At 42.1% G+C, this 25,722-nt stretch overlaps 2 protein-coding genes across 6 annotated transcripts in view; one reads left to right on the top strand and one right to left on the bottom strand.

Annotated features, from left to right (window-relative positions):
* The window catches only part of DOCK11 (dedicator of cytokinesis 11), a 185,504-nt gene that overhangs the window by 36,732 nt on the left and 123,050 nt on the right, over positions 1–25,722 (bottom strand). For all 5 annotated transcript variants that reach the window (XR_003606828.2, XM_028087762.2, XM_028087761.2 and 2 more), the window contains 10 exons: positions 25,411–25,522; positions 19,861–19,927; positions 18,338–18,385; positions 16,404–16,546; positions 14,990–15,105; positions 13,949–14,086; positions 10,093–10,275; positions 8,018–8,131; positions 5,218–5,433; positions 5,072–5,129 (listed from right to left, as the gene is read on the bottom strand). Coding sequence is in view for 4 of the 5 variants with exons in the window: in XM_028087762.2 (XP_027943563.1) it covers positions 5,072–5,129; positions 5,218–5,433; positions 8,018–8,131; positions 10,093–10,275; positions 13,949–14,086; positions 14,990–15,105; positions 16,404–16,546; positions 18,338–18,385; positions 19,861–19,927; positions 25,411–25,522 (1,195 nt within the window). In the remaining variant the exon portion in view is untranslated. The remainder of the gene's footprint in view (positions 1–5,071; positions 5,130–5,217; positions 5,434–8,017; positions 8,132–10,092; positions 10,276–13,948; positions 14,087–14,989; positions 15,106–16,403; positions 16,547–18,337; positions 18,386–19,860; positions 19,928–25,410; positions 25,523–25,722) is intronic.
* Positions 21,835–23,172, top strand: LOC148162996 (uncharacterized). The gene has a single exon (XM_088028670.1). The coding sequence runs from the start codon at positions 21,835–21,837 to the stop codon at positions 23,170–23,172; it is 1,338 nt and encodes a 445-aa protein (XP_087884796.1).

Below are 25,722 nucleotides of genomic sequence, written 5' to 3' on the forward strand. Positions count from 1 at the left end.
GGTGGGGGGGGAACCCTGAGGATTTTACTACTGCCATCATTTTGGAATCAGCTTTGCTAGTTTAAGCAAGTAGGATTTTCCAAGTTTAAAAATAGACGGCAGCTCTAAATAAATATGTAAACTCCTAAATTTAACATTACGTTTTGTTTAAAATGCTAAACATTTTTCCCTACTCTGAGAGGGGTCCCCTGATTTCCATGAAGGGTAAACTCTAAAAAACCTCGAAGGGATTATGAAGTAAATATTTAAATGGGGGTTGCGCAAAATGGGTGAAGGGGTCCGTGGGAGATACAGGCTTCCAGTTATGGAATGAATAAGTCACAGGAATAGAACGTACAGCACAGGGAATATAGTCAATGATGCTGTAACAGTGTCGTATGGTGACAGATGGGAGATACACTCTTGGTGAGCGTAACGTAATGTACAGAGAAGTTAAATCACTATGTTGTACACCTGGCACTAGTTTAACATTCTGTGTCAACTAGACTCAAATAAAAAAAAAAAAAGGTTTTTAAGCACCATTTACACTTACTGAAACATGTCACACTCTTTGGTGTTCAGGCTAGCTGCCTCAAGCTAATGTCCAAAAAAACCACAGCAATGTTTATATATATATATATATATATTAGTTGCTATTTGTCCAGTATTATATTTTTAAAGCTTAAGGATTGATAATGGAGATGAATAATTCTTGATTTTTGCTTGATTGTAGGGGTTTTGGACTTGTGGAAACAAATTCTAGGGAAATATTTTAATGTTTTTAACCATTTTCAGTGGACATAAAACTCTTATTGCAGATTTCTCTAATTAAAAAGAGGAGGTAGTATTAACCTCATTTATCTGAAAAATAGACCTAAAAATGTATCTGCGTGTTTAGAGTTCTCTTGGAATTTCAACATTTCACGGGCAGACCAGTGATGTAGGAAAAAAAAGTCTCAAATGGGGTCTTCTTTTGATAAGTGAGATTTTCTACTTTCAAACCACCTATGTACTAAAAGGAGAAAACTAGAGTATGCCAATTTCAAACACGGGGATTGTTAAAAAAATATTTCAGTATCAAACAGAAAGTGTTCATTTAAAATGCAGATTCATTCATAAGTAAAATGAATCTACATTTTAGTCATGACACCATGCTTGGGAAGGCTCTTTTTGGAAAGAGGGTCTCCCCACATGGGTGGTATTATATGAGGCAATCAAACACTGAGCCTTAGACGTGAAATGAAGGCCATATCATTAGCTGTAGGAATTCTGGAGTTAAAAAACCAAACCAAAACAAAATATGGCTGTGTTCTCATAGACCAAGCCAGAGTGACAGGACTCCCACAAGACGGTTTCATTTTGCTCTCATGTTACTCATTCAACCGCCTTAAAGTAGCTTGGCCATTATGATAGATAGTGGAAGGTTTCTTTGCAATAATCCATCGCCGATCAGTTTTTTAAACCTAGCTCACTTGTTTGACTGCTTGAGTAGTTTTTACAGCAGGAGCCAGCAATATTGTTTTCAGAAAGGGAAGCTTTCTGGCAGATTCTTCAATTAGACCTGCTGGATCCGAAGCCCTTCAAGACCATTGACTCCCTTTTTGTTTCTCACCCTCCCCCCTTCCCGGAGCCACTCCCCACCTCCCCGCCAGCTCTATTAACATAACTGATATATAACACTATGTAAGTTTAAGGTGTGTGTGTTGATTCAATATGTGTATATTGCAAAATGATCACCACAGCGGTGTTAACACCAACACATAATTACCATTTTGGGGGAGATGAGAATATTTAAAATCTACCCTCTCAGCAACTTTCAAGTATATAACGCAGTGTCGTTAACTATAATCACTGTGCTGTGCATGGGATCTCCAGAATTTATTATCTTGTAACTGAAAGTTTCTACCCTTTGACCAACATCTTCCCTGTTTTCCCCACCCCCCAGCCCCTGGCAACTACCATTCCACTCTCTGCCTCTGTGAATTCAGCTTTTTAGATACTACATGGAAGTAAGATCATACAGTGTTTGTCTTTTGCTTTTTGACTCAGTCCACTTAGAGAGCACCCTCAAGGTCCGTTCACATTGCCCAAACTGGCAGGATTTCCTTTTTCTTGCCGCTGAATAACATTCTATTGTGTATGTGTGCCACATCTTTATCCATTCATACGTATCCATTTCATATGTTTTTGTGTCATTGATTAGCATCTTTTCATTTCAGCTTGAAGAACTCCTTTCAGCATTTCTTGCAAGGCAGGTCTAGTGGTGATGAACTCCTTCAGCTTTTGTTTGCCTGGGAACATTTAACTGTCCATTTCTGAAGGACAACTTTGCTGGAAAGAGTGCTCTTGATTGGCAGTTTTATTCTTTCAGCGCTCTGAATAGATCATTTCACTCTCTCCTTGCCTGCAAGGTTCTGCTGAGAAATCCACTGAAAGCTTTATGGGGTTCCCTTGTAAGTTACAAACTTATTTTTCCTGCTGCCCTCGGATTCTTTGTCTTTTGATAGTTTTACTATAATGTGTCTTTTTTTTTTTAAAGATTTTATTTATTTATTTGAGAGAGAGAGAGAATGAGATATAGCACGAGAGGGAAGAGGGTCAGAGGGAGAAGCAGACTCCCCGCTGAGCAGGGAGCCCGATGTGGGACTCGATCCCGGGACTCCAGGGTCATGACCTGAGCCGAAGGCAGTCGCTTAACCAACTGAGCCACCCAGGCACCCTATAATGTGTCTTTAAAGCAGCTCTCTTTATGCTGAGTTTTTTGGGGGATCTCTGAGCCTCGTGAACGGGGGTGTCCAAATCTCTCCCTAGTTTTGGGATGTTTCTCAGCCATTATTTCTTGAAATAAAAGCTTTCTGTCTCCTTCTTGGAGAACTCTAAGAGTTCACGGGTTGTTTCTTTTGATGCTGTCCCGAAGATCACCCACATAGACTTCACTCTTTCTCATTCTTTTGTCCTTTGTTCTCCTCTGATGAGGTCATTTTAAAGGTCCTGACTTCTTCTCCCCCCCCTTTTTTTTAAAAGATTTATTTATTTATTTTAGAGGGGAGGACCCGGGGGAGAAGGAGAGAGAATCTCAAGCAGACAACCCACTGAGCGTGGAGGCCACGTTCACAACCCTGAGATTGTGACCTGAGCCTGAACCAAGAGTCGGATGCTTAACCGACCGAGCCACCCACGTATCCCTTCAAAGGTCCTGGTTTCTAATTCACAGATTAGTTCTTCTGCTTGATCCATTCTGCCGGTAATGCTCTCGGTTGCATTTTTCACTTCATTCGTTGTATTCTCCAATGCCAGAATTTGTGTTTTCTTAAAAATTTCTATGTTTAACTTCTTGTTGTGTTCTTGTATTGTTTTCCTGATTTCATTGCATTGTCCTTCTGTTTTATTGCAGCTCATTAAGCTTCCTTAACACAGTTCTTTTGTTTTCTTGATGAGGTAAATTGCAGAGCTCCAGGTCTTTGGCGTCCGTTACTGGAAGAGGACTGTGATCCTTTGGTGGTGTCATGTTTCCTTTGTTTTTCCTGTTCCCTGAAGTCTTGCATCTGAAAGTAGCAGCCATCTCCAACCACCTTTACTGACTGACTTTGGGAAAGAAATACCTTCCATTTGCCCTGCTAGGGAGTCTACGGCTTTACCAGACCCACTAGGGATATCCTTGCTTCACACATCATGCTCCCCTTTGTGGCAAATTCCTTAAGCTTGTATGCCTTCTCTCCATCATGCAACACACCAGGTCGGGTGCTAACGGCTCCCTTTTGCTCTGTCAAGGGTGGCGCTAAAGCTCAAGTCTGTGGTCCCTTAGTGGCCTACAGATTCTGGATGGCTTTCTGGTCGTCTGCCAAAGCTTGCTCTCTCCACACATCAGGAGAACACACAGGGAGCTGGCTATAGGATAAAGGAGTATGTGGTTTAGATGCACCGAGTCCGGAGAGTGCCTGTGGGCTAGATGGGGCAGGGGGAGGGGAGTGGAATCCATGAGCTAAGTGTCCCTAGTGCCTTGTTGGCGGGGTTCTGAATGAGGCCTGCAAGGCAGCTAGTAGGATCCCTGTCTTTTTAGTGCCCTCTAGGAGTTCTATCTGCGGCACTCCCCGCCTCTTCCTGCTGCCAGTCATGCGGCTCATGAGCCAGGACTCTGGCGGGGCAAGAGAGAAATAGGCCCCTTTGGCTGGTCCTGTACTGCTGGGGAAGCCAGGTGCCCACTCACAGGCTCTCACTTTTTCCCACTGAAGAAATCATGGGCGAGAAGGTCTCTCTTGGCCCTGAGCTGTGCCACCTTGAGGAAGGGGGGGGCATGAGTCAAGTCAAACTGGTCCTCTTACCCTCCCCAAGGCATCCGAATTTGTACCTGTTTTGCTCCAAAGGCATGCTAGAACTTCTCAACTGGACCCCAGGACTTGCACCCAGGTCCTCTCATCTGTGGATGATTGTCTAAGGCAGTGTTCTCCAGGGGCTCTCAGACCGCAGCTGAGAAGGGCTAGGGCCAGCTAGGGGACCAAGGTCCGACTGCCTGTTATGTAATGTATGGGTGGGATTCCTCCCCAGGCCCCCTGGCACACAGTGCTGGATCCCACAGCTCCCGCAGAGGCACTTTTGTGCCGGATAGATGCCCAATGGTTGGGGGGGAGGGTATACAAACAAGGGACACCTTATTTGGCCATCTTGCGGATGTGCTGACTCCCTTTTAATACCAAAGTATTGGTGCATGAAAGTGGCTACAGAGATAGCATCGGTGGGCAGCTTTTGTGAAGTTGGGAGAGATGAGGGGAACACAAATGATCTCTATTAACCCGGGCTTCTCATGAGCCCTGAGAAGAATTTAATCGGTGGCAGTCTTCCAGGGAGACAGTCTTGAAAAAATAAACACTGGGCATCAGGCCTGGTCCTGTGCTACTTAACTTATTCTTGTACTCTTAGTGGAAGCAGAAGGCAAAATGAATAATCTGGTTTTCTTTTATAACAGCTTCTGTTTAACACGGAATGGGGCTAAACGTGAACATAGTTTTCGGAGCTCGATGACATCAAGCTACAAACATAAAAACTCTCGTGCTAATGGAAATCCTCCCTGTCTCTAAGAACAGAAATATCTTACTTTTTCGATGAAGAAACTCTGCAACCAAAGCGGCCACGTGGACATAACACATTGCTGCCTGAAAAAGGAGGACAAAGAGAGAACGGTCAGCCCGTGTTCCAGGGTTTTTGCAGGACTGTGCTTAGAACAAAGTCTTAAGTCGTCACCTCTGAAAAATCTCCATTCTTTATGTGAATCTTGGCCATGCTATCAAGCCAGGTTTTCCTGAGCTCTGGGGTGCTTGCATAGGACTTGGCTAAGCTATACTGGAGATCAATGAGCATTTCGGGATCTTTCTCATGCTCCTTCATTTGAGCAGTGGCCATAAGAACGGTACGGATCCTCTTGGTCAAGTCTTTGACTTCTGTGGGAAAAGCAGTTGCCTAATTTCAAAACAAACAAACAAAAAAAGACATTATTATCAATGTGCTCTAAGCCTTGGCATCCAATTCTGGGAATAACATGATTTATATTCCTGGTTACGGTTCTTGGTATTTGGTTCTTGGTATATTACATGTCTAAAGAGCTTTATTTATTTATTTTTTTAAGTAGGCTCCAAGCACAGCATGGAGCCCACCACAGGGCTTGAACTCATGACCCTGAGATCAAGACTTAACTGGGATCAAGAGCCGGACACTTAACTGACTGAGCACCCAGGGACCCCTAAAGAGCTTTAAATTAATTCTTTTTAAAATGTCCAACTAGCTCAGGCTTCAAAGGCTGAAGGCAGTATGCTCACAATACATAAAAGCATGGATTCTGGAACCAGACTACCTGGCTCTGAACTCTAGCTTGCCCACTGTAAATTCCACGGCCACGGGAATTATTTGCCATTATTGTGTAATTTTAGTTACAAGAGTAACTAAAAATTGACAGCTTACTATGTATCAGGCGATGGTCTAAGTGCCTTACATGTTTCAATCTTTCCAGCAACCCTATGAAATAAGTACTGTTATAATTCCATTTAACCAATGGGAAAACTGAGGCACACCACAGTTAAATAGCTCAGCCTAAGTGTCACAGTTGGTTAAGTGGTAGGGACAGGATTTATGCCCAGACATCCTGGCTCCAGGGCTAGTCATCTCAGCCACTCTCCCACACAGACAAGCATACCTATCCCATCCACCAATTACCATATACACTCAGGTAAAAACCATACTGCAAACATTTCCATTTCTACAACTAAAAGGTTATGAATCACAGAACACTCTCAAGAATTTACTAGCGCCTCTCGGAGTGTTGTATTGTTCTCCAAACCCACTAAGTCACAGTTTCCTCTTATCCCAGCCACTATTAAGAAAGTACTATCACTTCCTCTTAACCCCAGTGGACTAATCACAATTACCTGTAGGATTCAGAGAAGATGAGCGAGGGACAAGTACAGGGGTTAGGGAGCTTCCCAATATGAATATAACCAAATGTGGAGGAAACAGTTCTTAAAAGTGCTTTCCTGATCCCTTTAAAAATAATAATTATGCCCAATATGGTTTTTTTTTAACTTTTATTTAAATTCAATTAGCCAACATATGGTACATCCTTAGTTTCAGATTAAAGTTTCTTCTTATACCCCAGTAGCAATTTTATTTACTGGGATAAAGGCACACCTTGTTGTTACAGGGTTTATTGGTGATAACAGCCCTACCAGAATACAACTAAAAAATGAGTCATGACAAAGAGTTCTTATCAAGGTCAGCCACAGTAGAGCTCGTTTCCACAGTAGAGCGCGTTTACTTTGAAAAAGATGCTAATCCAACTTTTACATAACATAGAATTAAGAATGGTAATAACTGGTAAAAATAAATTTCACGGTAGAAGATCCTAAATGACATAAATTGTTTCTGTGCTCATGGGATTAGTTGGAACATACACTGATCTCGCAGAGAACCAGTAGAACTGGCTGAAAAGCAAACTTTCCCAGCTGGAGAAGGGCTGGTACTCAGTGGGTTTTTTGTTTTGTTTTGTTTTTTGTTTTTTGTTTTTTTCAGTCTAAGCAACATTCCTATGGGAATAATTTTTTTTGGTACATGGATTCTACGTGTCCTAAACATCAAGTATGCTGTGACTGGGAGCTTTTTTTTTTTTCCCTTCCAGTTTTTTTTTTATACAATATTGTTAAATTATCCTGGAGGATGGATGACCTTTCCCAAGAATGGGGATGATCCCTCTGGGAGGGAATGTCTTCTATTGGCAAAAGATTCTTCTTCCCTTGCACACATGCATCACTGAAGATCAGGACATGTTCTCCGTGCAACAAGACAAATGCAGTTTTACAATGTTATGGGTTGTGAGTATACAGGTAAGAAAGAGGGATGGTGGTCAGGGTCTTGGGCTCAGCCTCAGCCAGCTGATACCTAAGAACAACAGGAGTGGGCTTGGGTTTTCCAATACATATCTAGGGCAAGCCGTAATCAGTGAACGGAGGATTCCTGAAACCCAGTGCTTCAGTAACCAGTATCATAAATGGCAATAACTCTCAAAAAAGAAGGTTGCTGGAGTGGTGGGGGGGTGGGAGGGATGGAGTGGCTGGGTGATGGACACTGGGGAGGGTATGTGTTGTGGGGAGCCCTGTGTATTGCGTAAGACTGATGAGTCACAGACCTGCACCCCTGAAACAAGTAATACATTATATGTTAATAATAAAAAAAATAAATAAAAATTAAAAAGCCATCTGTTTTCTGAGCAAGTTTAGAAATCAAGCTCAGAAAAAAATTCCAATCCCACCAGCTGTAATAACTATGTATACACAGAAGAGTCATTCCTCCATCCAGTCGGATTAATTTTGAAGATGTACCACGTACCAGGCCGTGGTCTGGGTGCTGGAGACGCAGGGCTGTACAAGACAAAGCCCACGTCCTACACACTCGACACTATCAAGAGTTGTGAATCCAGTGACAGTGTAACGAGAGGAGTGTAAGCTTCTCTGCCACGGAAGGTGGTTCTAGTCTACTCCCTGCAGTGAGAACATACCTTCATGGGTCTGTCACTGTTTGCAAAATTATTGATAATGAATAGAGACTCCTGAAATCGCGATCCTCCGCTTAGCGCCACGTCGGCTATCAGCTGGCTCACCGCGATTATGATCTGTGGGAAGAAGCACACACGGTTTCTCGAATGTCTTTTGAACCAATGCTGCTTATCTTCACCATTGTGGAAGCCCATAAGCACCCGTATGAAATGTTCCTTTTATAAAAATGCTGCACTGGGCACCTGGGTGGCTCAGTCGGTTGAGCGTCTGCCTTCAGCTCGAGTCATGGTCCCGGGGTCCTGGGATCGAGCCCCGTGTCGGGGGGTCCCTGCTCAGTGGGGAGTCTGCTTCTCCCTCTCCCACTCCCCCTACTCATGCTTTCTCTCTCAAATAAATAAAATCTTAAAAAAATTAAAATAAAATAAAAATGCTACACCGTTCCATCATAATCCGTTTTCTTCATACATGAGGGGTTTAAATTCTTCTAGTGAAAGAGCAACTTCAAAAGGTCACAACTGCAAAGTTTATTCAGCCTTTTCTTGGTTAGAGGCTAACAACTGTTCACAACTCCTAGCACAGCTAGAGCTAAAAGAGCTTGCAAGATCATGAACTGACACGACAGTGGTCGGGTCTCCTCTGGCTAGTCACCATGGCAAAGCTGGGAATAAATGGCATCTTTCTTGGATGGTTTCTCAGTGCCCTTCCCTAGTCGATTTCAGCATGCTGGACTCCCAACTGCAGCCCCTCAGCTCCCTTCCTGGTTTCTGACTCGGCTCTCTCCAGTTCAGATGGCCGGATACATTAGGGCCTTAGGGGGTGGTCTGAATCTCTCAAGCTCCCTTGGATGATCGCTTACGTGATTCATGCTCCGGTGTTGATGGCTGGAGGCTTTACCCCCACTCACGGGAAGCAGGGTTTTGTGGGGGCTGTGAGCACAGGCTCTAGAGTCGATTATTCACTGTGTGGCTTTGGGAAAGTTATGTCACCCTCCTGCACCTCACTGTCCTCATTTGTCCTGTGGGGAGGCTAACAATACCTACTTGATAGCGCAGTTATGAGAATGAGAGAGATCCTAATTATAATACTAGTTAACCCTTTATTGAGCACTTACAATGTGCCAGAGATGGTTTTAAGTCTTCACATTTATTAATGCACTTATATTTCCATAAATGACTTGAGAGAACGGATGCTCTGACCCCGAAGAATCGACCTTAATGGGGAATTTCAGGTACACTGGCACGGTTACTGCCAAAGTGTTTTGGGGAAGGCGGTCTTTAAGCGGTGCCTCATGAAAGCAAATAGCAGAAGCCCTAACAGGTAATGCTGGCCCTCATATCCCTAAGTAACCACGTGGCAGATTTTTATAGGAAGTATCTACCTCTATCAGATTTTCCCATTCCCGATGACGTTTCTAGAAAGCCACTTATGGCTGCTTCCCCGTTTCTAACCCAGGCTCCAATAAAACACCAATAGAACAGACTGTGGCAGGGAAGAAGATGGAAATACAACCAAGGATTTCCTAGAGGGCAAAGCTGCCTAGTGAGTCAAGAAGTCCCATCTGTGGTCTGGCTCAGAGTGGTTTCATCCAACAAGCAAAAGAAATGTAGACATTAAATGACAACTACCATGCACTAAGTGTCCCTTACACACATGCCAGGCACAGGGCCTGACATTACACACACTTTCTGTTTGGCCCTCACGGTAACCCAGCAAGGTGAACCACACCTGCCTCATTTTACAGATAAGGCAAAAGTTGAAGACAGACTGAGTCCCTTGCCTAGGGTCACACAGTAAGTAAGGAGCTGAACTGGGATTTAAACCCAGGTAGGGGGGGCGCCTGGGGGGCTCAGTTGGTGAAGTGCCTGCCTTCTGCTGGGGTCATGATCTCAGGGTCCTGGGATCGAGCCCCACGTCGGGCTCCCTGCTCAGCAGGAAGCCTGCTTCTCCCTCTGCCTCTGGCCCTTCCCCCGGCTCATGCTCTCTCTATCTTTCTTTTTCTCCCAAATAAATAAATAAAATCTTTAAAAAAAAAAAAAAAAGAAAGAAAGAAAGAACAGGAGCTTTGATTTTCACAGACCTGAAGATGTGTCCTCAAAAAGGTTTTCCTTTTGGTATACTCAAAGTTGTTTCTCATCAGAAGGTACAAAAGTGCAGATGCTTCGTTCCTGGTTGAGCTAATCTTCGAGGTGCAGCACTTTAAAACCTCATAGCAAAATGCAGCACACATGTTCACCCTTCCCTTGAAAAAGGCTGAGGGAAACTAAAGAACAGTAAAAACATAAGTAAGTATCTGAAAACCCAATGACAAAAATCAATCAACTATCAAATGCCTACTATATTCTCACTCAAAACTACTGGGTGCTGGCGTGCCTGGGTGGCTCAGTCATGACCTTTGGCTTGGGTCATGATCCCGGGGTCCAGGGATCGGCCCAAGTCCGGCTGCTCAGCCAGGAGCCTGCTTCTCCCTTTCCCTCTGCCCTTCCCTGCCTCCCCTGCCACCGCCCCCCCCCCAGCTCATGCTCGCTCAGTCTCTCTCACTTGCTCTTTCTCTCAAGCAAATAAATTAAACCTTAAAAAAAAAAATAACAGAACAATTCAAGTCCGTGTGACAGGTCACTACAAAAATGTGTGGTACTGACTATAAATGCGACAGATCTGAGAAGAGCTCACGATGCTCTGGAAAAGATGACGAGTAGGTTCTTGATAATATGTATTAAATTAATGAATGGCTGAGATGATGAATGATTGATGGGTGTCAGTTTGGGCTCTGAAAATGGGAAGGACAATCTGCATTGCTTACTCTTCTGCTTTCTATTTAAAGAGTTCCTTACATTATGAACTCCCAAATGCTGAAAAAATTATACTGGGAATCTATCCATCAAGTAAAGTTGATCTTTTAACAAAATGAGGTAGAGGTGAAGTGTATACCCACAAACATATGCGCGTGCATCTTCTACTCATAAACAAGTGTTGAGTAAAATACATTTTGGCATTAGAAAGAGAGTACAAAAGTGATGCAAATCGTCAAAACAGCCAAGTGGCTATTACTCTGAAAATGTATTCGGTCTTCTTTGTGGAAGATAAACTGTTCATACAACATAGGCTGGTTACAATCTCCCATGCTTCCATGCCAAGGCAAGCAAGTAGTAAGTTGCTTCAAGTGTACACGATGGATTTTTTTCAGGGAGTGTGAAGCTAGAGCGCCAGTCAAAAAGCAGTCATTAAACATGCATTATCTGCCCTGCACGTTGGCACTTGGTGTTAAGGCGATAAAAAGGAGTAGATTCCTGGGACTCCTGGCTGGCTTAGTCAGTAGAACATGTGACTCTCGATCTCGGAGTCATGAGTTTGAGCCCCACGTTGGGTGTAGAGGTTACAAATTATTCCTTGGGAATCTTGAGTTTAACTAGGAAGTTCCACGTTACAGGAATCCTTTTTTTTTTTTTTTTTAGAGTAATCTCTACTCTAGATCCTTCCTAGAACTTATAATTACTATTTTATTTACTCGTTTATTTTCTTTCCCCAACCCCACTAGACTAGAAGCTTCATGAGGGCAGAGACTATGTTTCTTTTGTATCCCCACCATTGTATCTGTAGTACCTGGTACAGTGCCAGAGAAACGGCGTTCAATAAATATAGGATGGATGGATGGACGAATGGATGAATGGATGAATGGACGGATGAACGGGTGGACGGGGGGACGGGTGGATGGATGGATGAGTGGATGAATGGATAGATGGATGGATGGGTGGGTGGGTGGGTGGATGGTTGATGACTCCAAATCTAGCTTTCTAACCCAGATCTCTCTCCAGAGCAAAGATCTATATATCCAACCGCCAATCCTAATAGCTCCAACTGGATGTCCTAAAGGCACCTTTAATCCAACATGTCCACAAAACAGAACTCATTAACTTTTACCCCAAATGTAGTCTTTTCTCTAGATTTCACATTACCCACCACACTTCACCATCCAATCAGCGAACTGATGACCAAATCCCATCAATTCAATTTCTTTACCATGTCTTATGTCTGCCTTTGACTCTCCACCTCCACTGTCACTGTCACTAATACTTGAGGTCCTCATCTCTTATCTAGCTTACTGTAGTAAGCCTTTTTCCTGCGTTTATTTAATATGGCCACCAATCCACCTTCCACACTACTTTTCAGAGTTTTTTTTCCCCCCGCCCGCACTGATCTGCTTTTAATACAAATCCAATTGTATTGGTTGGTTTGGTTGTGTTGGTTCCATGCTCCCTGAGGGCTCAAAGACGAAGTCTAACTCCTAAGAGGAGTATATAATCATCTGGTTCCCATTAACCTCTTCAGTCTCATCTCTCACTCAGTCCATACTAAGTTCTATCTCTACAGCTACGGAGAAACTTGTGCTAAATTAGAACATTTCCCTCCTCCTGCCCACCCTCAGTTCCCTGTATAGACTTCTTTTATTCTAGCAGTATTTGTGGATGTGCCTACATATATGTATGTTTCCCTCTACTGGACAATAAGCCCTCGGACTGTATCCCTGACACAGTGTCTAACACCAGTAACTTCCTACCCGGTCACTGTTTATAGTCGATGAATTATTTCTGAATCTCTTTCCCTTAGTTGCTTATATCATGCCTGTGTTGAATTCAGTTCTCCACATACTTCTTTATTCAAAAATTATATTAAGGAGGGATGCCTGGGTGGCTCAGTGGGTTAAGCATTTGCCTTTGGCTCAGGTCATGATCCCAGGGCCCTGGGATCAAGTCTGGCATCACTGGGCTCCCTGCACAGCGGGGAGCCTGCCTCTCCCTCTTCCTCTGCCCCTCCCCCCACTCGTGTTTTCTCTTGCTTGTTCTGCTCTTCCCTCTCTCAAATAAATAATCTTTTAAGAAAATCATATTGGGGTGCCTGGGTGGCTCAGTCGGTTAAGTGTCTGACTTAGGCTCGGGTCATGATCTCAGGGACCAGGGATCGAGCCCCACGTCGGGCTCCCTGCTCAGCGGGGAGTCTGCTTCTCCCTCTCCCTCTGCCCCTCTGCTCGTGCTCTCTCTCTCCCAAATGAATAAAATCTTAAAAAAAATTTAAAATAAAAAAATTATATTAAGGAGTGGCAATTACAAAACAACCTTCAAATCCACCCAAGTTCCATATCGAGTAAATGCAATAAGCTACCACACAAATAATGATGACAAAAAAGTTTTCCAGGCTCAGCTATTCTACTACACAAATCAATTAATTGAATTTCTTTGTCTTGTTGGAGTTTCATACCAGAGTTAAGGCCTCGACTGTAGCTTTCCGTAATTGTAACTCCATCCTGGTTTATGATGCTTTTTATTACGTTTAAAAGCTATCAAAAATGGACCAGAAATAAATTTTGGCTATCTGTTTCAGTCAGATTTATTCCTAAAAGCCTGGTCTGAGGTTTGTGTTGAGATGAGGTAAGCAGCCTGAACATTTAGAACCCGCAGACACAATTGGCATTGGAAGGCAGAATTCATTCGTCCGAACTCGTATTGAGTGCCTACCATTTGCAGGCTATGATACAAGACCCTGGGGTTAGACAACCTGGACTCCGCTTTCCATGGGCTTTTACAGGAGCACGCAGATTAACTTCTATATCCTCGGCATGAGAGTACTTTCAAAAAGAAGCAAACTGGAAGAAAAACTGTTGAAGCTGGTAATCCGGAAATGATACTTTTCATAGGAGCCTGCTGAAAGGCGGAAGGAATGGCGACATGAAATAAAAAGCATGTTCAGACTTCACCGGGTTCTTGGTTGGGCCATCTTCGTGTATTTTGCTGTTCTGCACCCATACTTGCAAGGGGCCATACTTAACAGCTTTGTGACCTGAGGTTCGTGGATGTCATTCCAGGGGCCCGCATTGCCCGCTTACCTGCCTGCCACGCACGGAGGGAGCCCATTCACATCTATAAAGCTGTCCTCCTTACCTTACTGATGAAAGCTCGCAGTGAGGCAAAAACATGTTTCAGCGACACTTCAGACTGTCCGTTTTTAAGGAAAGCCAGATGAATATCAAATACTTTTTTCATTAACGGGTTGTGGCCGTCGTTATTTAAAAGTTGACTCTACAAAACATTAAAAAAAAATACATTTTGGGGCACCTGGCTGGCTCAGTCGGGGAAGCGTCTGCCTTCGGCTTAGGTCATGAGCTCAGGGTTGTAAGATCCAGCCCCAAGTGGGCTCCATGCTGGGCGTGGGTTCTGCTTAAGACTCTCTCTTTCTTTCTCTCCCTCTGTCCCTCCCCTGCCCACTCTCTCAAAAAAAAAGTAAACCTGGAGGGCTGAAGCAACTAACTGCATTACATAGAGAAGAGGGAAGAAAATAACTGATTGTAACTCAGGGGAAAGCAAGCAAGATTTTTCACTTTTGAGTTCTCCCGCTGTTACGTTACGTGAGTTACATAATTTTTACTCTTCAAAGCACTCTCCTATTATCTCATTTTACTCCCTCAACAACCCTGCAAGATCATGGCTTTTACCTCCTTCTTTTTAAAATCCTAGCAATGCCGATTTGTGTTGAGAGGCAAACATCTGAGAAAAAGCGCTGAATGCCTGGCCAGGGAAGCCAGCCAGCCTGCCTGGGCATCGTCAAGCCTGACAAAATACCTCATCACCAAGGGTATTTGGGCAAACCGGTTCAATCTGAATTCGAGCTAAAAATTACTGGCTAGATTAATAAAAGTGTGACAGAAAACGGGTTTTAAACACACACACAAGAATCAAACAGCAGAAGTTCAGAGGTAGAAGGAAGCTTAAGAGCAAATGAGTCCAAACCCCTCCCTTTGTGGATGTGGCAAGGGAGTCTCCGTGAATTCCCAAGGTCACACGGTAGCCAAACAAGGTCTGTCATCCAAGTTTCCGGACTGTTCATTCGGGGCTTTTTCACTGCATTACGCCTCCTCTGACTAATTAGTTTGTGTATAATGTTTTCTTTATGACACCAACTGGATTCTGACTTCTCATCTTTACCTTGAAGCACTGGGTGAAAAATGAGATGGTATCTAGCACTGTTAGGCAAACTTCAGTAGCAGTGTTGCCTTCAAGAAGCGCCTGATGGAAAATGTCTGCCTCGGTTGTTGCAGAGCCTAAGATTAAAGAAAAAAAAAAAAAAGGTAAATGAAAACTGCCCATCGCAGAGAATCACGTGACAGTTTGGAATGATTTCCCCCCGCCCCCAACAAAGACTGAGAGAGAGATGGGCAAGAAGGAGGCTCTCAATATCCGCGGACCTAATGAGCTTCACTGTATTTATTCCTTAATCAAATATGATCCTGGTTAATCAATTCCACTCATTCTTACTTCAGCTCTGTATCAACAGCTCTGCAACACATAATTAGGTGTCTCCGCTCCTTTGGAGACAAGATTTCAGGGATAAACTTGGGCGATGTAACTAGGGGATAACGATGGTGATGTGACTAGGAGTAACAGAGGAAATTAGGTGTGCAAAAATGAGAAATCGTAGACAGTAGGTGACTTCACATACAGTGGTGCCCTATGGCCAGGTGTTTCTAATTATGCCAATGTTAGGGGACTTGTTTCTACATCAGAAGAAAAACAAAACATCTGGTCCAACCGAAGGAAGTAGGACCATTATATTTTTACAAGTGACAAGAGCAAAGCCGAAGGCTGTAAAACTTGCATTTTTTTTTTTTTTTAAAGTTCTTGAGCCTATTATTGGCTCAGGGTCCATCTGCTCAGGACATTTGTTTTTATTATTAGTCCTTATCACAAAACCTGTTTGGCTGGCTCCAGAGGACTATATGGAAATGAAAGATTTCTCTTTGACTTTTTATTAATATTTGCTTTTCAGAGGATAGCTTCCATTTATATAACCCTCTAGCTTTCCCTGGCTGGTCAACATTTCTCTCCTTGTCCTATTTTCCTTGTCAATATTTCAATACATGTGCAATATACCTTTGTCAAAATAGTATCTACAGTTCTTTCATTTCTGCAGTCAGCTCAGCAGGTGTAATTCCTTAAAATCATTGAATGAACAGACATTATATATACTAAAACAAATATTATAGATACTATTACATTAAGATGCCATTATTTGCACTGAAGTTTAACAGTAGGAATGAAGGATATCCAGTGTAAAATAATATGATGACAACAGCAATTCAGTGGGGAAAAAAACAGTTTCTTTAATACTGAACTAAGAGAAAAACCACCATTACCGACAAACCGCTGGAAAATCCACACATATTTTATGAGATATTCCTGTATGATGAAAGGATTGTAAATAAACACAGAGACACGCAAATACAACCATGTATGTGAAGTCACTTCCAATCGTATTGGTGATTTAAGCTAGAATTTCTTCAGGGTTACATAGCATTACATGTATGTTTCAAATGGGTAGACTACCCACATTTTCACTTACTGTGATTAAGTGTAAATGAACTTTCCAGGCTGCTAAGATGCTGAAGTCGGGCCTGCATCACCCCTGATCTGTTTCGAAGAGCTGGCATGGTTTGCGATTTTCGGTCTATTCCAAAGTGCTTTGACAGCCAGGCATCGTGCACCCTAAAATAAATTTTAAAGTTAGGAAATGGAGTACTCTTCGTACTAGATCTCAGTGTTACTTAAAAAAAAAAAAAACTTAATAAATGATTAGGTTTCCACATAAACAGTATACTGTGTTCACTATTCTATCTACTATTACTTGGCTTAAATGAGGCAGCACTGGAAATTGTATGAAGTTTTAGTGTATATTTAAAAGAGCTTTTGCGGGGCGCCTGGGTGGCTCAGTCGTTAAGCGTCTGCCTTCGGCTCAGGTCATGATCCCGGGGTCCTAGGATCGAGCCCCGCATCGGGCTCCCTGCTCCGCGGGAAGCCTGCTTCTCTCTCTCTCCTACTCCCCCTGCTTGTGTTCCTGCTCTCACTATCTCTCTCTCCGTCAAATGAATAAATAAAATCTTTAAAAAAAAATAAAATAAATAAAAGAGCTTTTGCTATGAGAATATAACTAAGGGATTTAGAAAAACCTTCTTCCTTCCCTCCTTCTCCTCAAAAAAATCAGAGTCAAGTGGCCAACACTCCATAAGATGCAGTCTTTTCTCAAAAGGCGAGGAAGGAAGGGCCAGAGTCACAGAAAATCGTGGGAGGGATACTCAGAGTGGAAATGAGGATGCGGAGTATTCCTGGGGTTGGGTGTGCAAGAAGGAATGCCTATCTAATCTGTTTCTGGCCTGGAGTTAAACCTGGATCAGACACGTTAAACATGTCTGTTACTAGGATGTGCCAACTTCTGTTTTCCTTCAGTTTAAAGATTCCATTAAAAAAAAAAAAATTACAGCTGGGTCATATGGCAACTCAGGAAGAAAAAGAGTTTGCCCGTCCTCTAGTAAATGGAGTGGGAGAACAGGCAGAATCATAGAGGTTAAGGCTCAGGGTGGTAGTCACCGTGCCGACTCCGAGTCACGGGGAAAGGCAGCGGACATGGTCACCTGAATTACCCATTATTAGGATGTTCCCGACACTCATCAATAAACTCCATCCAAAGTGCCCCTTTAGTTTTTGGAAGTGCCATGGCATTTAACTTTTAAAAAAGGACATTCTTTTTGAGCTCCTTAACTCTACCCCCTAAAAGCAGATCTTACTGAAATAAGGAATCTTTTCCTTAGGGTCCCTCAAACATGTTTTGAAGTATTTATTTCATTAAGACTTAGGTGGCAAGGGGCGCCTGGGTGGCTCAGTTGTTAAGCATCTGCCTTCGGCTCAGGTCATGATCCCAGGGTCCCGGGATCGAGCCCCGCATCGGGCTCCTTGCTCAGTGGGGAGCCTGCTTCTCCCTCTCCCTCTGCCCCTGCTTGTGTTCCCTCTCTGGCTGTCTCTCTCTCTTGTCAAACAAATAAATAAAATCTTAAAAAAAAAGAATGCTAACAAAGACTTAGGTGGCAAAAAGAAGAGAACAGCTAATAGAGAGTACTGGTCCCAGCCGCTGCTGCGGCTTTCTATTTACCTTAGCAACTGAAGTCAATATTGATAGGTTGTTGATAAAAGTACAGACCTTACAGTTGTTCCCTCTTTATGACTTCCTGCCTTCCCCTGGATCTAGGCCCTTTCTCGCCTCACGCGTCCGTTCTAGGATCAGAACAGAAGCTCCACGTAGCAGGCTAGCCACTACCCTTTGGGAAACTTAAAAACATGTCAGTTCACACTAGTTTAATTTACAGTTTGAGTTGAGACATGTTAAATAAATCACGGGTAACTTCATGTTAATGCAAAATGAAGAATCTAGGTTTTACATGGCATGATCAAGACTGCCACCTGTTGGAAGGAAGGGAAAAAAGTGGAACTTGCAACGGGAATTACCTTGCTATGTTTCTTTTCCCCATGTATCTAAAGTGAAACAAACACACTCTAGAAAGAAAAACAACAGCATGGTTAGTAAGATATTGCCACGCTTTGCATTTTAACAAGTAATATTTGAAAACTCATGTGTTACAAAGAATGGCCTCCTTAAACCATATTGCAATAATAAGTTTTGGCGTATAGACGTATACACATAACTACTTGCAGGCTTTGCCATATTATATCTTTCTAGATTTATTTGCCACAACTACATTAGCAACAAAAAGCTCCATGTCTTCACATACAATTCAACGACATTTAAAAAGCCTGTCAATGCAAATGATGATTCTACATCGTGCTCAATAATGTTTCATAGCAAAGATCTCTAGTTGAGCCATTAATACCTAAAAAAAAAAAAAAAAAAAAAGTTTCTCAAGCCCTAAAAATTGGAGCAATTGCTATATTTTTATAATGGCATTAAAATACCTTCTGTTATTCAGAAATCTCAAACACATCCAGAAGCTGGGAGGATAGTGTACTCAACTCCCACGTACCAAGCACCCACCAGCTTCAACGGTTATCAGCTTAGGGCCATTCTTGTTTATCCTCTACTCTGAACAGGTGCCCTGCTCTCCCTCCACCCTCCCTACATCCTGTATTTTTTTTTGAAGCAAACCCCCAGCATCATACATTTTCATTAGTAAATATTAAGGTATAGTTTTTAAAAATCGTAACTGCCGTTTTGTTTGCTGACGTCTGCAAAACTGCACATACCGATTATCCCCTTTTTGTTTTGAAAGACATGCACGTAAAAACATCATTCACGCGTGCTCTTTATTTATTTTTTAAAGTAAGCTCTGCGCCCAACCTGGGGCTTGAACTCATGACCCTGAGATCAAGAGTCGCATGCTCTACCGACTGAGCCAGCCAGGAGCCCCTGTGTGCTATTTATCTAAAAATTTCTTAGATTTCATTCTAATTTTTCTTTTGGCTTTCAGTAAGGATTACAGATAGCTCAGCAAACAATCTGGGACAACTTCCCACCTCTGCCTAGGAAACAAGACTGGATTTTCCCCCAATTGCCTTGGAATGGAGATTACATATAGATAGGTAGGTAGACATACACATATATACATACATCTATATCTATATCTATATGCATTTCTGATGCCGGGAGAATTAGTCAGCTCTACAGAGGAGTACAAATTCTACATTCCAGTCATTGAAGCTGCTCCATTAAGCCAGCATCTGCTCCAAATGAATGCTTTTGGACAGCTGATGCCACTTCTAGTTTTCCAGATCACAGCAAGACTGCTGCTGGGCTGAACAATGATCTATTATTAGCTAATTTCTCTGATATCATAAGTATTCCATCTCCACATTTTCTTCCATCTGTCTGAAAAACCTGTGTGCTATAGCCTCAATGCTACCAAAATAGTTGAATATTTCCTATGTTATTGGCAAATACACTGTTGGGAAAAAAAGGTAATATTTTATCCTCCAAATAAGGAGAACATTTATGAAAATAAATTAATATAACTTACTCTAGAAGTATGAGAATGTTTATGAGCTCCTGAGGAGATACTTTATTCCAGTAAGTTAAGAGAGTATCTGAAAATGGAATAAATAAAGTGGTGGATCTTGAAATAAGTAAACAGCACAGTGCACCCCACCCAAAGTACCAATAACCCAGCTTCAACAACCACCAACTCACAGCCAGTTGTTTCATCTATGTCCTCTCCCAGCTCATTGTTCAATACACACACTGTACTTGTTTGAATTAATTCCAAATGTACTGCTTTATCTGTAATTATTTTAACAATTATTTTTATTTACTTTGTAAATATTCTTTTGGATGGCTGATACTAATCTTGATATCATCCCTGAGGACAGAGGAAGGGAAAGAGACCTGGAGTTTTTAACGAACTTCCTAAAATTTTATGCAACCCGGTGTGCTTATGTGTATCTTTCCAAACGGAGGGTCAAGTACCTTTGCCTGCTACTCAAAGGGCTCTGTGAACCAAAAAGTTTGAGAACTTTAAACTTTAGAAGAAGAGTTTTGTTTTTTTTTTTTTTCCTCTTTGCCTTTGCATTATAAACTCTGAAGTCCTGGTATTATGTAAATACACACACACAGGCTTAAAAACAAAACAACAGGCTGAATGAAAACGGAGTTGCTTAGGCTAAGCCCCACATCACCAAACCAAGACAATTACAGTTTCCGCTCTCCCGGGAATGGAATCTTAAACCAGTCAATTAGATATCATCTGATCAGCACCAGTAATGTAATCTGCCTGATAGAGCCCAGGCATCCCTTAAACAAAAGTGACTTTGCAATAACCAACCCACTTTCTTTCCCTGTATAAACTGCCTTGCTCCAGCTCCCTTCTACCGCCAAGTCTCTCATTTTGTACAGCTCCTCAGGACTTCTTTCTGTCTGCTAGATTGGATACTACCGGATTCTAATCAATTTTTGCTCAAATAGACTCTTAAAAACGTGCTTGTTTATCTTTTAACCAAATGTCCACACGCATATATCGAACTATTCCAGATTTAAAAGTCCCTTAAATCTATCACATATACTTCTCTTTTGACTTGCTTCTTTACTTCCAACATAGTGATTTACTGAGATGAAAAAAGAAAGAAAAAATACTGCTGCCACTTAACTCTCCATTCTTTTTTAATTTTTTAAAAAAAGATTTTATTTTAAAGTAGTCTCTATAACCAAAGTGGGGCTAGAACTCAACTCCGAGATCCTGCCACATGCTCTACCCACCGAGTCAAACAGGTGCCCCTCTCCATTCTCTTTTTATGCTATTCAGATATAGCTAATGGTGCCTGCAGCTCTTAAACGTAAACATGTTATAGGCACCACAACAGTGGTAAATGACGAAACTGCCAACGCAGCTAACAACCTGGGCGAGAGGGATGGAAGACTAGGCGACGTGGGCTATACGGGGGGGGGGGGGGGGAGGGAGGAACGTAGGGATTTTGACTTTACTTCCAACTGTTTTTAAAGCCATGAGTGTTGATAATTTCCAAAACACTGATCCTCAAGAAGAAAAATGCTAACATGGCAACAAGTTAGATTTATTTTAAAAAATAAAGCGAACAGGGACTTCCGGTCTCCCCCACTCCCGCTTTTGATTGCCCGGCTGCTCAGAGAAGCCCAGATCTCCCAGAAGCCACTGGGTTTCCGGTCTCTCGGCCTCTCGTCGAAGAGCGGCGTGAAGGCGCCATCTTCCCTCTCCCGCGCACCAGCTCTTCCCACCAAAAGCCTGGTGCCTTCTTTCCGCCCCAAACACCCGGACTTTCTGCCCGTCCCTGAACTACGCCTGCGCCAGCCTTGTGCCCAGAGACAGCTTCGCAGAAGGTCTGTAAAGGGGGTGACGGCCTCATCCCAGCCGCGGCTTAGTTCTAGTCAGCAGCAACTCCGCCATTTTCTCGGCAACGGCGGTAGCGCTGTCAAGCCGCTGGCCCGTCTCAACCGTTTCCAAATCCCAAATCGGTGAGACATGATGCAGGCAGGGAACATGGGTGGAGGAGACAGGGGCGGTGGTAAGAAACCTTCGGGAAGAGATAAATTACAGTTTAGTGTATGTGACACGTCGTCCGACGATTTTAAGAAAACCTGGCTAATGCTAAAAGAGCTCCATGACAAAGAGCTACACCGTTTACAGGCAAAATTAGCCAATTTGAGGAAAGAGCGATTGGCAGATGGAAGGTGGACGGGCTCCATAGCCAAAATTAAAAAGCTGACCAAGCAACAGAAAGTCCTCAGTAGGACCATTTGTGACTTGCAAGATCAGTTAAGTGCAAAAACATGTGACCGCTGTTTGCTGAATGAAACCTACAGGAACACACTACAGCAAGAATTTTATAATATCCAACAACAAAATCTTAAGTTTATTGCTGAGCTTACTGAAGAAAGGAATAGGTTAAGAGAAGAAAATAAAAAGCTTTCTGCAAAACTAAAACTGATTGTGCAGGCGCTTCCCCCTTCTTCTTCTGATAACGATGATGAGGAATTCATTCCCTCTACTCAAAGGTCTGTGCCAGTTTTTTCGGTCAGGGAGCCTTCCCCAGGAACTCAGGTGCATCTGCCTAACAGATTGATAAATCAGTCAAGTACTAAATGGATGAAATCTGGACAAATGGAACAACAACGAAGTCCAAAGTTTTCGATTCCATTTTACAGTCAGGACCTCTTCGAGAACCCAGAGATCTCTTCTGAGAAGCTTTCTTCTAATAGCAGTAAGCCTGCCACAAAGAGCAGTGCCAGTCAGAAGTCACCTGAAGGTCTTCCTTTAACATCTACCCTTGATCCTGAACAGGGGAATGGATTTCAAGATGTTTCAAACGTTCAGGAAGACAAGTTTGGCCAGCCAAAAAGGAAACTGATCTTCACCCAGAAGACCTCCACACAAAAGTGTGAAACTCAGATTGACTTCTCTTGGAGCCTTTCCAGTATTTCTACCACAGAACACCCCACTACTCAAGTCATATCTGAAACTTCAGAGGAAAATATGCGTGATTATAATGGAAGTTCATTTCCCCCTTTTACACAGAGTAAGGAAAAGTCCCCTTTAACTGGATTTCCTTTTGACTCTCCTTTAAAACCAAGTGGGAAAATATCAAAGAGTAGTGTTGCTCATTACAGCACTGGGTTTTCTGTAAGAGATGGCAGCAAGCAGACACCTCCCACCGAACGATCCACTGGGAAGAAGGATGCTAGTGAATCTACAGGTACAAAGGAGTATGATGCCAAAAAGCCTCAAGGTGACATCCAAAGTTCCACGTGCGGGTCTGGAATAAAGAGAAAAGCCAGGATACAGATGAAAAGAGCGGGAAAGTAGCTTTCCCTCATCCTCTCAAGGGAAATGCTTTTCTTTTACAAGAGGACAGTCTTCTTGTCAATTCGGACTGTGTAACTGATTAACTGATTACCCCTGACTCGGATTCCCTTTCTCAGGAAATAATAAACAAGACGATAAGAACAACAACAAAAAGTCTGGCAAATGACTAAGACTCTGAAACAGTGAATTACTGCCAGTGAATAAAATATAGCCACAAATAGAAAAGGAAATTCATTCTGTAGAATGCCTGTACTTCCATATAAAAGTGTAGAGGTCTGTCATCTTTTTGTTGAAATTAACTTGCTACCGTTCATGAACCAACAAAGAAAGCCAAGAGAGGACCTGAAGAGTGTGGACTTATAAGAGTTCAACATTTAAATGCATACAGAGTGACTAAAATATTTACCAGACAAGACAAAGTAACTAGAACACATCCATTGAGAAAGATCCAGAAGCAGATTTTTTCAGAAAAAAATGAATACGACTTTACACGCACAAAAGATAAAGAGAAGATGTGACACGACTGTGTACTGGTTATTACAAATGTGCTTTTAAAAATCAAAAAGGAAGAGCAGAAGAAAGAGAAATCTAATGAGCAAAAACCAAATATTCAGCAAGCAAGGTCAACATTTACAAGAGGAGCAGAACTATGAAGTTCTCAAGAAACAAAGCAGTTATGGTCTTATCCATGACCTTAAAAAAGCTGCCAGAGGCTTGTCCCTGGTTATCACAGTATGTGGTGTGAGAGTGTGTGCGTATGTGTGCGTGCACACGCACTCTACTAGAGTGGAGATCAGAAGTCAGCTGTGCATCTCCCCCCACTCCTTGCCCCACCCCCCTCCCTTTTTCCCTCCCCCTGCCCCCAACTTACTTTCCCTGGGCTGTGGTGGTATTCAACTACTTTTCTTTTTCTGTTGTTGTTTTTTTTTCATGTGTCTCTTAGGCCCTTTTTTTTTTTTTAAACAAATTTATTGAGAGAATTCATGGGCCATAAAACCCATTTAAAAAGGGCACAATACAATAGTTTATAGTATTTCTCAAGAGTTGTAAAACCATCATCCCAGTTTTAGAATATTTTCATCACCCTAAAAAGAAACCCTGTGCACATTAGCAGTCCCCTTCCATGTTTGCCCACTTTCTACCTTGTGGGAAAAGAAAAACAGTGAGCTGCGCTGTAGTTGTTAACAGATCCATTATCTCTCAGAATGAAATACCACCGGGGTCAAAAATGATCTCCCTTTGTTTATTTCTTTCCCAAAACAGGGAGGCACATCATATAGTCTCAATATAATCTTTGATTTTTACCCTAAGTTATACAGTCAGGATTTAAAGATTAGAGTTGTTTGTCTCCTATTTTATTAATATATTCTAGAATTTATTATTCATATCTAGCTATTTTTAAGGTCTTTGATAATTATCAAATTATTTTATGTTTTTATATCCTGCATTATTATAATATTAAAAAATATTTAAACATAAAAATAGAAAATAAGTAAAATAGAATGATTACGATAATTAGAACCCAGGTGCTTTTATGTTCTTCATTCCTGCATACATGTTTCTTAGTAAAAATATTGAGAAAAGGAAGAAAAGGGAGGGAATTGTGGAAGTAAATGTGATATCTGGGAATAAGATAACCTTTTGATTTTACTTCCAGAGGACATGCAGTTTATGAAAACCCTTTGGTTATTCTATCATATAAATAACCGGTAATACTACTAAATAATACAACTGTACACCAAGGGGGAAAAAAACTGGAGGCTGAAATACAACCTAACACCACGCAGCACCACACTAGGAAGATAACAGCGGCATTCCCAACCCTCAGAGAACACTTCCTGTCTTTTTGTTTGCTTTTGGTTTTCCAAATCCTGGGTCAAATAAAAGCTAAAGTATTAAATATGACTTCTGGTTATTATTTCCTTCTGTTTACATTGGTCATTTAATGTGTTACAAGCTCTGCATGGAAAAAAATACGGTTAGCACTTTTAAACTACGGTTTCATTTTAGAAATCAACTTTTAAATTTAGAAAAAAATAGTTCAAAGAATCAAACCTGTATGACCCAAATGAACCTATTTTAAGTTAAAAATAGAGGAACGTTTTAAGGTCAGAGTCTTCAACGATCTGTTTCTAATGTGCACGTGTTTTACATACAGGTGATGATCACATATCTGTTGCATGAACCTGTGAGGGTGGATGTCTAGTAGAGACCATGCTTAATATGCCGGTAACTCACCTTCAGAAATCATTTTTACTATATACAGGTAGCACATTAAGAGGCTTCTGATTTCATACTGATCAAGTCGGTTATACTGGGATACACTACCCCTTGTAGAACTCTGTCGGGTCTGCAATAGAAAGACAGGACTTGTGTCAAACAATATTGGTACTACACTTTTCCATAGCTTTTAACTCAATAACTACTTGTATCATTAGTCCTGTCTGGGAAAATTTTAAGCCTAAATCCAAATTTTCTATCATACTTGGAAGGTAAACGAGCTGAATCTTCCTTTGTTGCTAATGCACAGAGTAGTATCACTAGAAATTA

This window comes from Eumetopias jubatus, unplaced genomic scaffold (genome assembly GCF_037043125.1).
Source record: "Eumetopias jubatus isolate StellerSeaLion01/CBP00866 unplaced genomic scaffold, mEumJub1_p1.0 scaffold_11, whole genome shotgun sequence".
NCBI classification, from domain to species: domain Eukaryota; kingdom Metazoa; phylum Chordata; class Mammalia; order Carnivora; family Otariidae; genus Eumetopias; species Eumetopias jubatus.